Source organism: Cnephaeus nilssonii (genome assembly GCF_951640355.1).
Source record: "Cnephaeus nilssonii genome assembly, chromosome: 4".
In the NCBI taxonomy this organism is placed as follows: Eukaryota; Metazoa; Chordata; class Mammalia; order Chiroptera; family Vespertilionidae; genus Cnephaeus; species Cnephaeus nilssonii.
In genome coordinates this window covers 19,548,639-19,560,698 of record NC_137075.1, presented here as the reverse complement: position 1 = coordinate 19,560,698, position 12,060 = coordinate 19,548,639, and the positions used below count along the sequence as shown (strand labels likewise).

Here is a 12,060-nt window from a genome sequence, read left to right as displayed (position 1 = left end):
GGAGAGAGATATAGAAACATCAATAATGAGAGAGAATCATTGAATGGCTGCCTCCTGCACACCCCCTACTGGGATTGAGCCCGCAACTGGGCATGTGCCCTTGACTGGAATCGAACCTGGGACCCTTCAGTTGGCAGGCCAACGCTCTATCCACTGAGGCAAACCAGCTAGGGCCTAACATTCTTTGTTACAGAAAGCTCAGCAGCAGTGTTTTCTTGCCCTAATCCACTATTTCAATCTAAAACTAGCTAAATTTCGCCTTTATGAACAAAAAAAGAATACAACATTCTTGCTATATCATTTAGCTGTTGGTTTGTTAGATTGTTTGGTTTGTTTTGATAATTTACTTGCTTCAAAGAGATGTATTAGGTATATTTGCCACTCCCAAAAGTAATTACCAGAATATAGATAGAGATATTGAAGTATTATAAAATCTAGTATTTAGTATTTCAGACCTTTTTGGAGTATCAATTAGTTCAGTTCATCCTAATTTTTTTCTCATAAGAATACATCTTTTGGAAAATAAGCATAAATATGTGAAAACTCACTTTACAGGCTACCTTGAAGGAGTGGTTTTACAATTGTATAGTTCTCAAAAATTGTAACTAATATTACTTTTGGTGTTTGCATAATATTCTGATATATGTTTACTATTAAAGGGAGCATATTATAGCAATACTAGAGGCCCAGTGCACGAAATTCGTGCACTTGGGGGGGTGGTATGCGGAACTTCAGCCCAGGCTGTGCTCGCTAGCCATGAGCCCAGCTTCTGGCTGAGCGGCAATCCCTCTGTGCGAGCACACTGACCACTGGGGGCAGCTCCAGCTTTGAGTATCTGCCCCCTGGTGGTCAGTGTGTGTCATAGCAACCAGTCGTTCCGCCATTCAGTCAATTTGCATATTAGCCTTTTATTATATAGGATATACTAGTACTTTGTTCAAAGCAAATTTATTTTAGAGATACATGTAATAAAAAAGAGGGCTCATCATGAAAATATAAAATTTGAAATAAAGCATTAGTTATAAAAAACAACCAATTGATACCTGGGAGTCTTGTTATAGAGGGTGGAGTTGAAAATAGGTGAGAGGTTAGGGCCTCTTGGACTAGGCTGTAGGTGAGGTCTCCGGAAAGGGACCTCACTTGCCAGGTGGGTGTTTACTAAAGCTGGATACACTTCATTCTCAGTTTCACAAGAGTAGAGAAAGTGGTCTGTTTTATTCATTGCTCTATCCCTGGTGCCTAGCACAAAGTAGATGTTCTGTAAATATTTGGTGAATGAATAAATGATATCAGTGAAAATGAGCATGTCCTCAACCAGACCGAGGAGTGTCCACACATTGGCCTCCCAGCAGACAGAGCACCAGCCATTCTCTCTCTTGGTTTCAGAGATTACTGGAAAGTAGGAGAATACTCTTTCCCTCTTAAGATAATTTCTCCCTCCCCCCACTTATACATATGTGAAGGTTTCCATATTTGTAAGTGCATGATTAGTTATATATTTTCTGCCAAATTTTTCTCATACCACCATGCTGATACACACAACCTTCTTTAGCTGGAACACCCTTTATTTATCTTTGTTTGGTTGAGCAACTCCTACTTGTTTATTGAGACTCAGCTTAGACATCATGTGTTCTAAGAATCCCTACTCCCCCCATCCCTCAATTTGGGTTAGGTCTCCTATTGTGTACTCCCATAACTTTGTCTGCTTGTGTTTTGAAATTTTCCAAGCTAGGTAGTTTCTGAAGAAATGAAGTAAGTACTTTAGAACTGAATTACCGATGGCATCACATCATATATTATTTGGTCTCAGAAATTAGCTGGCTGTAAAATGTAGTTGATGCGATTTGTCATTGTACATTATAATATACAATTGTTTATCAGAGCCAGAAAAAAAGTGGTTTTAAATTCCCAATTGAGGTACCTATCTAGTTCAGCAGGAGTACACCGAATGTACATTTTTCCCACTTACATCAGTAATTGATTACCTGTGCAACATAAGTTAACGAGCACCATATTTTTAATTTATTCCAGTGAGGTTTTTGTGACCATTTTAAATTGAGGCCTCAGACCTGTACCTACTGACATGCCCCTAGTTTTGATCTGACCTGGGTAGTGACCAAAATTTGAGAAGTAGTGAAATATCATTATAACACTTTAGAGATCAAAATCAAGGTAGACATGTCTTCAAGAGATGAAACCAGAAAACTAATTTAAAAACATATTCTCTGTTTATGCTGTTTATTATATTCAACAAATGAGTGAGATCATATGATATTTATCTTGCTCCAACTGGCTTATTTCACTTAGCATAATGCTCTCCAGTTCCATCCATGCTGTTGCAAATGGTAAGTTCCTTCCTTTTTATTGCAGGGTAGTATTCCATTGTGTAGATGTACCACAGGTTTTTAATCCACTCATCTGCTGATGGGCACTTAGGCTGTTTCCAAATCTTAGCTATTGTAAATTGTGCTGCTATGAATATAGGGGTGCATATATCCTTTCTGATTGGTGTTTCTGATTTCTTGGGATATATTCCTAGAAGTGGTATTACTGGGTCAAATGGGAGTTCCATTTTTAACTTTTTGAGGAAACTCCATACTGTTCTCCACAGTGGCTGCACCAGTCTGCATTCCCACCAGCAGTGCAGGAGGGTTCCTTTTTCTCCGCATCCTCGCCAGCACTTGTTGTTTGTTGATTTGTTGATGATAGCCATTCTGACAGGTGTGAGATGGTACCTCATTGTTGTTTTGATTTGCATTTCTCAGATGATTAGTGACTTTGAACATGTTTTCATATGTCTCTTGTCCTTCTGTATGTCCTCTTTCGAAAAGTGTCTAAGTCCTTTGCCCATTTTTTTTTTTATTGGATTGTTTTTCTTCCTTTTGTTAAGATGTATGAGCTCCCTATAAATTTTGGAGATTAGACCTTTATCGGATATAACATTGACAAATATGTTCTCCCATGCAGTGGGCTTTCTTGTTGTTTTGTTGATGGTTTTTGTTTTTGTTTGGGGGGAGGGAGTTGGCTGTGCAGAAGCTTTTTATTTTGATGTAGTACCATTTGTTTATTTTCTTCTTAGTTTCCATTGTCCTAGGAGCTGTATCGGTGAAGATATTGCTACGACATACGTCTGATATTTTGCTGCCTATGGATTCTTCTAAGATTTTTATGGTTTCCCATCTTATGTTTAAGTCCTTTATCCATTTTGAATTTAGATCCAGAGATAGAGAAGCATTGAACAGACTGTCAAACTTCAGAGGGAAGGAAGGGGAGGGGAGGGGAGGGGTGGTAAGAGATCAACCAAAGGACTTGTATGCATGCATATAAGCATAACCAATGGACACAGACACTAGGGGGCTGAGGGCATGTGCAGAGAGGTAGGGGTGGCTGGGGAGAGGTCAATGGGGGGGAAAGATATATGTAATACTATAGGTAATACTTTAAACAATAAATAATTAAAAAATAAATAAATTAGTAAAATGAGAAAAAAAACCCACATATTCTCTTTGGTACATTTACACAATGGAATACTATACAGCTGTAAAAAAATAAGTATCTCTCTGCCTGGCCATGATGGCTCAGTGGTCGACCTATGAACCAGGAGGTCACGGTTTGATTCCCGGTCAGGGCATATGTCCAGGTTGCGGGCTCAATCAATGATTCTCTGTCATCATGGATGTTTCTATCTCTCTTCCTCTCCCTTCTTCTCTGAAATCAATAAATATATATTAAAAAATAAATAAAAAGAAGGATCTGTTACCCTTTGAAACAACATGGAGGGACCTAGAAACTATTATGCTAAGCAAAATAAGCCAGGCAGAGTAAGGCAATTATCACATGATCTCACTTATATGTGGAATCTAATGAACAAAATAAACTGGCAGGAAGAGATGAACCAAAGGACTTGTATGCATATATGCATAACCCATGGACACAGACAATAGCGCAGTGAAGGTCTGGAGAGGAGGGTCAATGGAGGGTGGGGGGAGAAGGGGGTCATCTGTAATACTTTCAAAAATAAAGATACATTTTAAAAAATAAAAACATATTCTATACCACCTTTCCAAACTTTGACACACTGAGGTCAGCAATGTGCAAAATGAAACTTCTATTAAAGTTGGAGCATGGCACCTTGCTCTCTCAAAGTATACAACACCATACTATTAATTAACTTTTAGTATTTTAGGAAAAATTCAGAAACCTTGCCTTCAGAGCAATTGGATCATCAGTAATAATATCCTAAAGATTAACTTCATATGACACTGATAGCAGGAGGCTATTTCTCTTCCATCCACCAGCCATGTGAGGCAAAAAAATATATATATAAACAAAGTAAAATAAACACATCATCCCAATATTGCAAAATCCAGAGTTTCCACCTCGAATCTGGCACATTTGTAATCTCTTTTCATGCTGAAAACTTAACCTCTTTACTCTCATACTTTTTTAAAAAATTTAACCCTTTTGATGTAGGATGTATCTTGAAGAAACATTAATACAGTAGAATGCTTTGAGTCAGCAGCTCTTATTTGATACTTGGGAAATAATTTATGACTTTCTGAAGTGAGGCTATTATCTTCATAAGTCAGTCAGTATTAGTATTAAATTTAGTATTAAATTTTTAGACAGATATATGCCAGAATTTTTAAAAAAAGTGTTAACTTTCTTTAAAATGTGTAAGTGTGAAGTAAATGTAAATTTAAAGAAATGAGCCTCTTTTTAGAAAGATCCTAAGCAATTATCAAGTATTCTCATAACACTTAAGTCTGAAGATATTTCTTCCTTATTCAAAAAAAACACACCCAAAACTGTCATTTTTTTCTTGCCTAGTTATGAGTTAGATTAAGTAAAACAAGGAAGCCTAAAACTCAATAGATAATTTAACAGGTCAAGATGTAAATAAAACCCAACCTTTACTATGTTGAACAAAGAGCAAAAATCTGAATGTCTTCTGATTTTTGCAGAGCATGTGGCCAGTCTCTAGCCACAGAAACTTTGCAGCCTTTCCTACAACAGCAGCTGCGAAGCGGGTGTAAGCAAGTCTGGTGTGGGGTTTAGTAAAGAGAAAGGGCCTATGCTGTTTTGATTTGACTTTTCACCAAGGAGAGAAGGTTGGTGGTAGTTTGTTTTCCCTCTCCTTTTCAGGTGACATAGTACTGATTGAAATGAGCATTTTAAAAAATATGAATTCTTCTTTGGTCTTTTTCCGAACAAGATACTTAAGAAAATGAAATCCAAATGCTTTTATACCTACACACTCTATTGCTGAGCAGATTTTTTTATGGAAGAGAAGGCAAGATAAAGTTGCTTTTAAGAGTCCTTTAATATATCAGTTTGATAACTAGCAAAACACCTTTACTGCCATTAAATATTTACCAAGACTTGGCTTTGGGCAGGGGGGCAGTTTAGTGCAACACATTTAACTCTGTGCAATGCCATTGATTAGCTATCAGAAGGACATAGTTAATAAGTAACTTGAGGTATTACAGAGCACTCTACATTCTTGTCAAATCTTTTCTCTGAAGATGACCTAAAAAAAAAATCCAGTTACAACCAACATTCACCCCAGCAATGATTACACAAGCACGGCTATGGAAGAAATAAAGGCCAGGCAGATCAGTTGAGCAGTACTTGGGCAATCTTTCCTAGTGACTGTTGTCATTGCTGCTGGACTTTAGAACTGAACATGTTTACATTTAATTAGAAAGGACACACAGTTTACAGCACAGTAGCTATCAATATCGGATCAGAATTGATTTCCGCTTTCTCCCCAGTGATTGCTTCCTTCAAGCTAATTAAAAAAGGCATATAACCAAAATGACTCACATAAATTTTAAAGCAAAGTAAACAATATTCCCTGGAGACCAAAACAAAAGTAAATGACATTCATCCTGATTATTAGGTACATTTTTTTAAAGAATTCTGATGTCTATAAATGTGATATGAGGCATGTTTTAGTGTTATCAGACTGCTGATAAACCAAGCATGCCCTTTTGAAGAAACCTGAATGAATGCTTTATTGAGTAGTTAGCGCTCAAAGAAACAATAACCTTACTTTTATCTTTATAATCCCTAAAGCATGTAGATAAATCAGTCTGAGAGAAGCTGGGGCTGATTTTATTCAAGTCTTCATTTTTCACATAAGGTACAGAGAAACAGCTAAAAAAAACCAAACAAAATAAATAACAAGTTGATTTCCTTTTAAATACGGTGATTAGAGCACATGTGAAATTTGCTAAAGTTAAGTAATTATCCTAGTGTGTGAATAGCATTTCTTTATAATTGCCACAGCCAGAAGCAAGTTATGATGAAAGATATTTTCTTATAACTCTACTCACTATAAAGAGACCTGCTTTTATCAAACAGACTGTCAAACCTCAGAGGGAAGGTAGGGGAGGATGGAAGGGGCTGGGGGTAAGAGATCAACCAAAGGACTTGTATGCACGCATGTAAGCATAACTAATGGACACAGATAGTAGGGGGGTGAGGGCCTGTGCTGGGCAGGGAGAGGTCAATGGGGTGAAAAGGAGACATATGTAATACTTTCAACAATATAGAATTTTTAAAAAAGAGAGACATGCTTTGAATTTCATAAGCTAATATTTATTGGCAATTACACTAAATTATGGTAAAAAAATTATTTTAAAATCAGAGAAATAAGGAAAATCTGAAAGATGTGGAAGTTACCTCCGGAAGAATTATGTCATAGCCCTCTTTCTTCCTTATCTACGGACCGGCCATGCAATGCCACATCTAACATGGAAGGCTCTCAAGATGTAAGGAAATTCAGAATGATTCAATTAGCACTGCCCTTAAGACACATTCATTCATTAATTCACAAGTATTTGGTAAGCAATTCTTTTAGTCCTTTAAGATACAATGATGAGCAAAAAAAATCAGACATTTTTATTTGCCTTTGTTACTGTTGTATCCCCAAGCATTTACTATGTACTTGGCACTAAATATATAGTTGCTCAATAAATATTTATTGAATGAATGACCCCTTTCAAGGATTATTTTACTGCAAACAGTTGTTCACTCAGCCACCAGGGGTCCTCCAGGACACTTGTTTCTAGTAGTATTCCAGGAAAACTACTGAAATTCACAATGATGCTATAGCAATGAGAGTCTATCTGCCTATCTATCTATCTACCTACCTACCTATCTATCTATTTATTATTTATTTGTAATTTAAATTCTTTTTTGTTCAAAGTATTATATATGTCTCTTTTTTTTCCCCATTGAATGAGAGTTTATTTAAATCCCCTTCCAGAATAGAATAACTTACAGAAGTTATTTTTGCTTACTTTTCTTTCTTTCTTTTCTTTTTAATCTTAAGCTTTTTATTACTCTTACTGCCCACAAGCAATCAATCTGTAAGCCTTATTGATTAATTATAGACCAGTATTAGACATCCATAGCTTATATTCTCTGCAGGGCTCACAACAATCACAAAGATTCTACTCAGCCATGGGACATAAAAAAATTAGGAACTACATGATGCAGAACTAAGGAACCAGTAATAATCAATCCCATAAATATTTATTAAAAACTTTTCTAAGCTCTGGATATCAAATGAGGGGAGAAGCAATTGTTTGATATCTATCCAGTTCAAAGGTTAGAGTACTTTAGGAACACATGAGAGGATCACCTAATCTGGACAACAGGTCATATTTCTTGGAGAAACTCAAATCCAAGCTGAGAGCTGAAGGATGAGTAGGGACTAGTTAAGTAAAGGTGGATAGAGTTAGTGTTCTAGGGGATGTTCATCTTGGTTGTTCATCTTGGCTGGAGTATAGAGGCAAATCTATACTAATAAAAGGGTAATATGCTAATTAGACTGGGAGACCTTCCAGATGTCCTTCCAGACAAAGCCATGGTGGCGGGGCTGAGGCAGAGGCGGTTAGCGGTGAGCAGGCCGGCGGGGGGGCGGGGAGGCAGTGGGGGCAAGCAGGCCAGCAGGCAGAGTGGTTAGGGGTGATTAGGCAGGCAGGCAGGTGAGCAGTTAGGAGCCAGCAGTCCCAGGTTGTGAGAGGGATGTCCCACAGGGATTGCACCTAAACTGGCAGTCAGACATCCCCTGAGGGGTCCCAGATTGGAGAGGGTGCAGGCCAGGCTGAGGGACACCCCCCCATGCATGAATTTCGTGCACCGGGTCACTAGTAGGTGAATAACGAGAAATGAGCTGGAAGGCAAAGCATGAAGAGCACTGTAAATGATGTCTACAGAGTTTGTGTTTATTTTTATTTTTAATTTACTTTTTTTTTTTTAACCATCACCATTTATCCCCCTTATACCCTCAACCACCTCCACTCATGCCCCTGCCGCTGTCTAAGGAATTTGGAATTTATTCTGGGAACAGTGAGGAGTCTTTGAAGAATTTTGTTCCAGGTAGTGATGGCTTCCTAGTTGTGCTTTAGAAAATTCATTCAAGGCAAAGAACAAGGGAAAGACTATGCAGTAATCCACTTAAGGAAATAATAGCAGGCACTCTAAATTAAGATAATGGTAATGGGGCTAATAATAAACAAAAGATCCAAGGGAGATTTAAGTTTCAATCAAAAGGATTCATTAAATTGTGTGATGAGAAATACTATTAGATGTCAAAGATGATGAATAGGTTTGGGGCTTAAACACTGATGGTGCCCGGTGAGAGAGGAGGAAGAGTGAAGGGCTGATTTGGAGAGGAGAATAAAACGAGATCATGAATTCAGTTTTAGGCACATTGAATTGTAGATATTTGCAGAATGGTCAAGTGCAGATGTCTACTAGTTGGTTATGTATATCTGGTGCTCATTATAGAAAACTGAGCTGAAGAGAAATACTTCCGAGTTAAGAGTCATTGCTATATAGATGAGTAAAGGCATGGGAGTGGGTTGAAATCAAGTGAGAGTGGGTAGGATGAGAGGTGAAGACACAACACCAATAATTAAGGGTTGGATAGAGGAAAAGAAGCCCCAAAAGGGGATTGAGAAGCATTAAGAAATACTTTTGACAAAACGGAAAGCCAGAAGTGTGTTTTCATTAAAAGCAGGGAAAGAATGCTTTTCCGTGAAGAATTGGCTTTAGATTGGTCAAATCAGATAAAGATAAAATGTCTTTTATATTTAGCAACCAGATCATTGGACAGAGCAGATTTGAGAGCCGTGAATAGAATTTGAGAAGGTGAAGACAGCAAGCACAATTTGATTCGAAAGGAGGTGATCCCAAACTAGGTCCAAGAGAAATCCCATCTTTGAGACCATACTGGAATATCTTTAGAACTTAGTGAGTCAGAATCCCTAGCAGAAAACAAACAAACAAAAATCTTCATAAGTAGTATATATGGCCCAAGTAGCTAAAAGGTGAGGTCTGGAACTTTAATATATTTCCTAAATTTGGGCCTCAGTATAGTTCCATGTTTTCTTGAAATTCCAGCGCTATCACACTCAGAGAAGGAACAAGGAAAGTCTTACCAGTTAGAGGCTCTTTGTTCTATCAGGTAATAGAGATACATAGAATAACCCCAGCCAGAGCAGATTTTTTAGAAGACAAATCTTGTTATCCTCTTTAAAATCCTTCAGTAGCTACTCATTTGCCTTAAGACGTAGACCAACACACTTCTTATGTTCCAAAAAGTCCCTATGTGACCTAAGCCCCACCACCACTTTTTCACTGGTCTCTTAACACTAACACTAGCTAACTGGGCTTCGTTTACCTCCCGGGCCATCCTTTCCCTTATTATAGGCCTTTGCACATGCTCTTCCCTATGCCTAAATCTTCCTCTACCCTTTCTCTAATCATACCTACTCTTTAAATCTCAACTCAAATATCACATCCTTTTTTGTATAGCAATTATAATCTGAAATGTGTGTTTAGTGACCACACTAGCTCTAGCTCCAGCAAAGTGCCCATCATCTGTTGTCATTCATGTGAGGAAGGGAAACAGGTCTTGAGGTATCAATGCAGCCACCCAGTTCCAAGTAAAACAAAGCACACGCTTCCACTATGCATGTACTGACTGACCCCTTTATTCAACAAGTCAGTAATCAACTGGCTATTCAGCAAAGCCATGTATCAGACACGTTGCACTTGTAATGGTCTCATAAAATGAATGAGAGTTTCTGTTGTTCCATATCCTCCCCTGAATTAGGTATTGTTACTTTTTTTATTTGGTCATTCTAATAGGCATATAGTGATATCTCATTGTTATAATTCCTAATTCCTTGATGATATATGATGTTAAGTATCTTTTCATTTGTTTATTTATTATCTGTATTTCTTCTTTGTTCATTTTTTGAGTAGTTTGTTTTCTTATTCTAAAGTTTTAAGTTCTTTGTATATTTTGCATAGTTTTCCTTTATGAGATACTAGAGGCCCTGTGCATGAAAATTCATGCACTGGAGGGGGGGTCCCTCAGCCCGGCCTGCCCCCTTTCACAGTCCGGGAGCCCTCAGGAATGGGAGGTGACCTGGCGATCAGGAGAAGGCGATGCCCCATCACACCTCTGCTGCTGCCACTGCCAGCATCACAAGCCTCAGCCAGCCCTGGTTACCTGAGCCTGGGGTGGCCCTGGGTGGCTGGGCAGCTGCCATCTGAAGCTTGCCTGCGCCTTGGGCATTGGCTGGACAGCAGCCATCCGAGGCTTGCCTGCACCTTGGGCTGGCCCTGGGCGGCTGCGAGGCTGAGAGGACTGGGGGACTCCGGAGGCAGGCACGCAGCGGGGCTGAGGGGACTGGGTGCCGCCATCTTGTGGCTGTGGGCACCGCCATATTTGAGGGCAGGGCAGTCAATTAGCATATTCTCTCCTTATTGGCTGTGGGCGCTGCCATCTTTGAGGGCGGGCAGTCAATTAGCATATTCCCTCTTTATTAGATAGGATGTGTTTTGCAAAGATTTTCTTGTAGACTGTAAATTGTCTTTTCATTCTGTTAACAGTGTGTCTTACAATAGAAAAATAAATGTTTTTCATTTTAAAGTCTAATATATATATTTTATAGATTATGTAATGCCAGGGTGATATTCAGCATCTAGAATGGTTCAGGAATCTGGAGAAGGTGCTGCGGCGTAAATTAATAAAGAGACTAGAAATATAATATAAATTTGTAATCCATGGAAAGCCAGAGGAGGGCTTAGCTTCAGTAACCAAGTTCTCAGAGTCTCTGGACCCCTCTCTCTCTCTATTAACACAAATTGCCCTAAAGCAAAGCAGATACACATATCAAAGGTTAAGGTTTAGTGTACGGTAGGCATTGTCAGTTTGGGGGGAACTGCCTACGGCTGTTCAGGTGTTTGGCCAGCAGGAGGCAATAACGTGCAGATTAAAATGCCCTCAGCTGTCTGGCAGCAAGCAATCATTTATGTAAATTCAGGTTTGGGGAAATGCTTTTTTTTTTTTTTTTATGAAACTTCTTTCAGTTATGACAGTGGTCGGCAAACTCATTAGTCAACAGAGCCAAATATCAACAGTACGATTGAAATTTCTTTTGAGAGCCAAATTTTTTAAACTTAAACTTCTAACACCACTTCTTCAAAATAGACTCGCCCAGGCCGTGGTATTTTGTGGAAGAGCCACACTCAAGTGGCCAAAGAGCCACATGTGGCTCGCAAGCCACAGTTTGCCGACCACGGAGTTATGACATGCTAGAATTAGCCTCCAGCAATTATGCTTTGTTATATCTAAAACTCGTTACAAACGCAAGGTCACCTCAGTTTTCTCCTGTTATCTTCAACAAGTTATATAGTTTTTCATTTTACTCTTCAGGCCCATGATCCATTTTTAGTTATATTTGTTAAAGGTGTAAGTTCTCTGTCTAGATTTCTTTTCTTTTTTTTCTCATATGGATGTCAAGTTGTTCCAGCACAGTTTGTTTAAAAAAAGCTAGCCCTTGTTCATTGAATTGCCTTTCCGCTTTTGTCAAAGACCAGTTGACCATATTGGTATGGATCTATTTGAGGGATCTCTGTTCTCTTCAGTTGATCTATCTATCTATTTTTTTCACCAATGTAATGTTATCTTGATTTCTTTACCTTCATAATAAGTCTTGAAGTTGGGTGGTGTCAGTCCTCTGATTTTGTTAT

At 38.5% G+C, this 12,060-nt stretch overlaps 1 protein-coding gene across 8 annotated transcripts in view; it reads left to right on the top strand.

Annotated features, from left to right (window-relative positions):
• The window catches only part of MIPOL1 (mirror-image polydactyly 1), a 340,115-nt gene that overhangs the window by 255,893 nt on the left and 72,162 nt on the right, over window positions 1-12,060 (top strand). The window contains exon 12 of one of the 8 annotated variants that reach the window (XM_079767464.1): window positions 4,965-5,085. The exons of the other annotated variants lie outside the window; for them this stretch is intronic. Within the exon in view, the coding sequence (XP_079623590.1) occupies window positions 4,965-5,058 (94 nt within the window). The 3' untranslated portion in view covers window positions 5,059-5,085. Of the gene's footprint in view, window positions 1-4,964; window positions 5,086-12,060 lie in introns of those variants that run through there. 8 annotated transcript variants of the gene reach the window in all.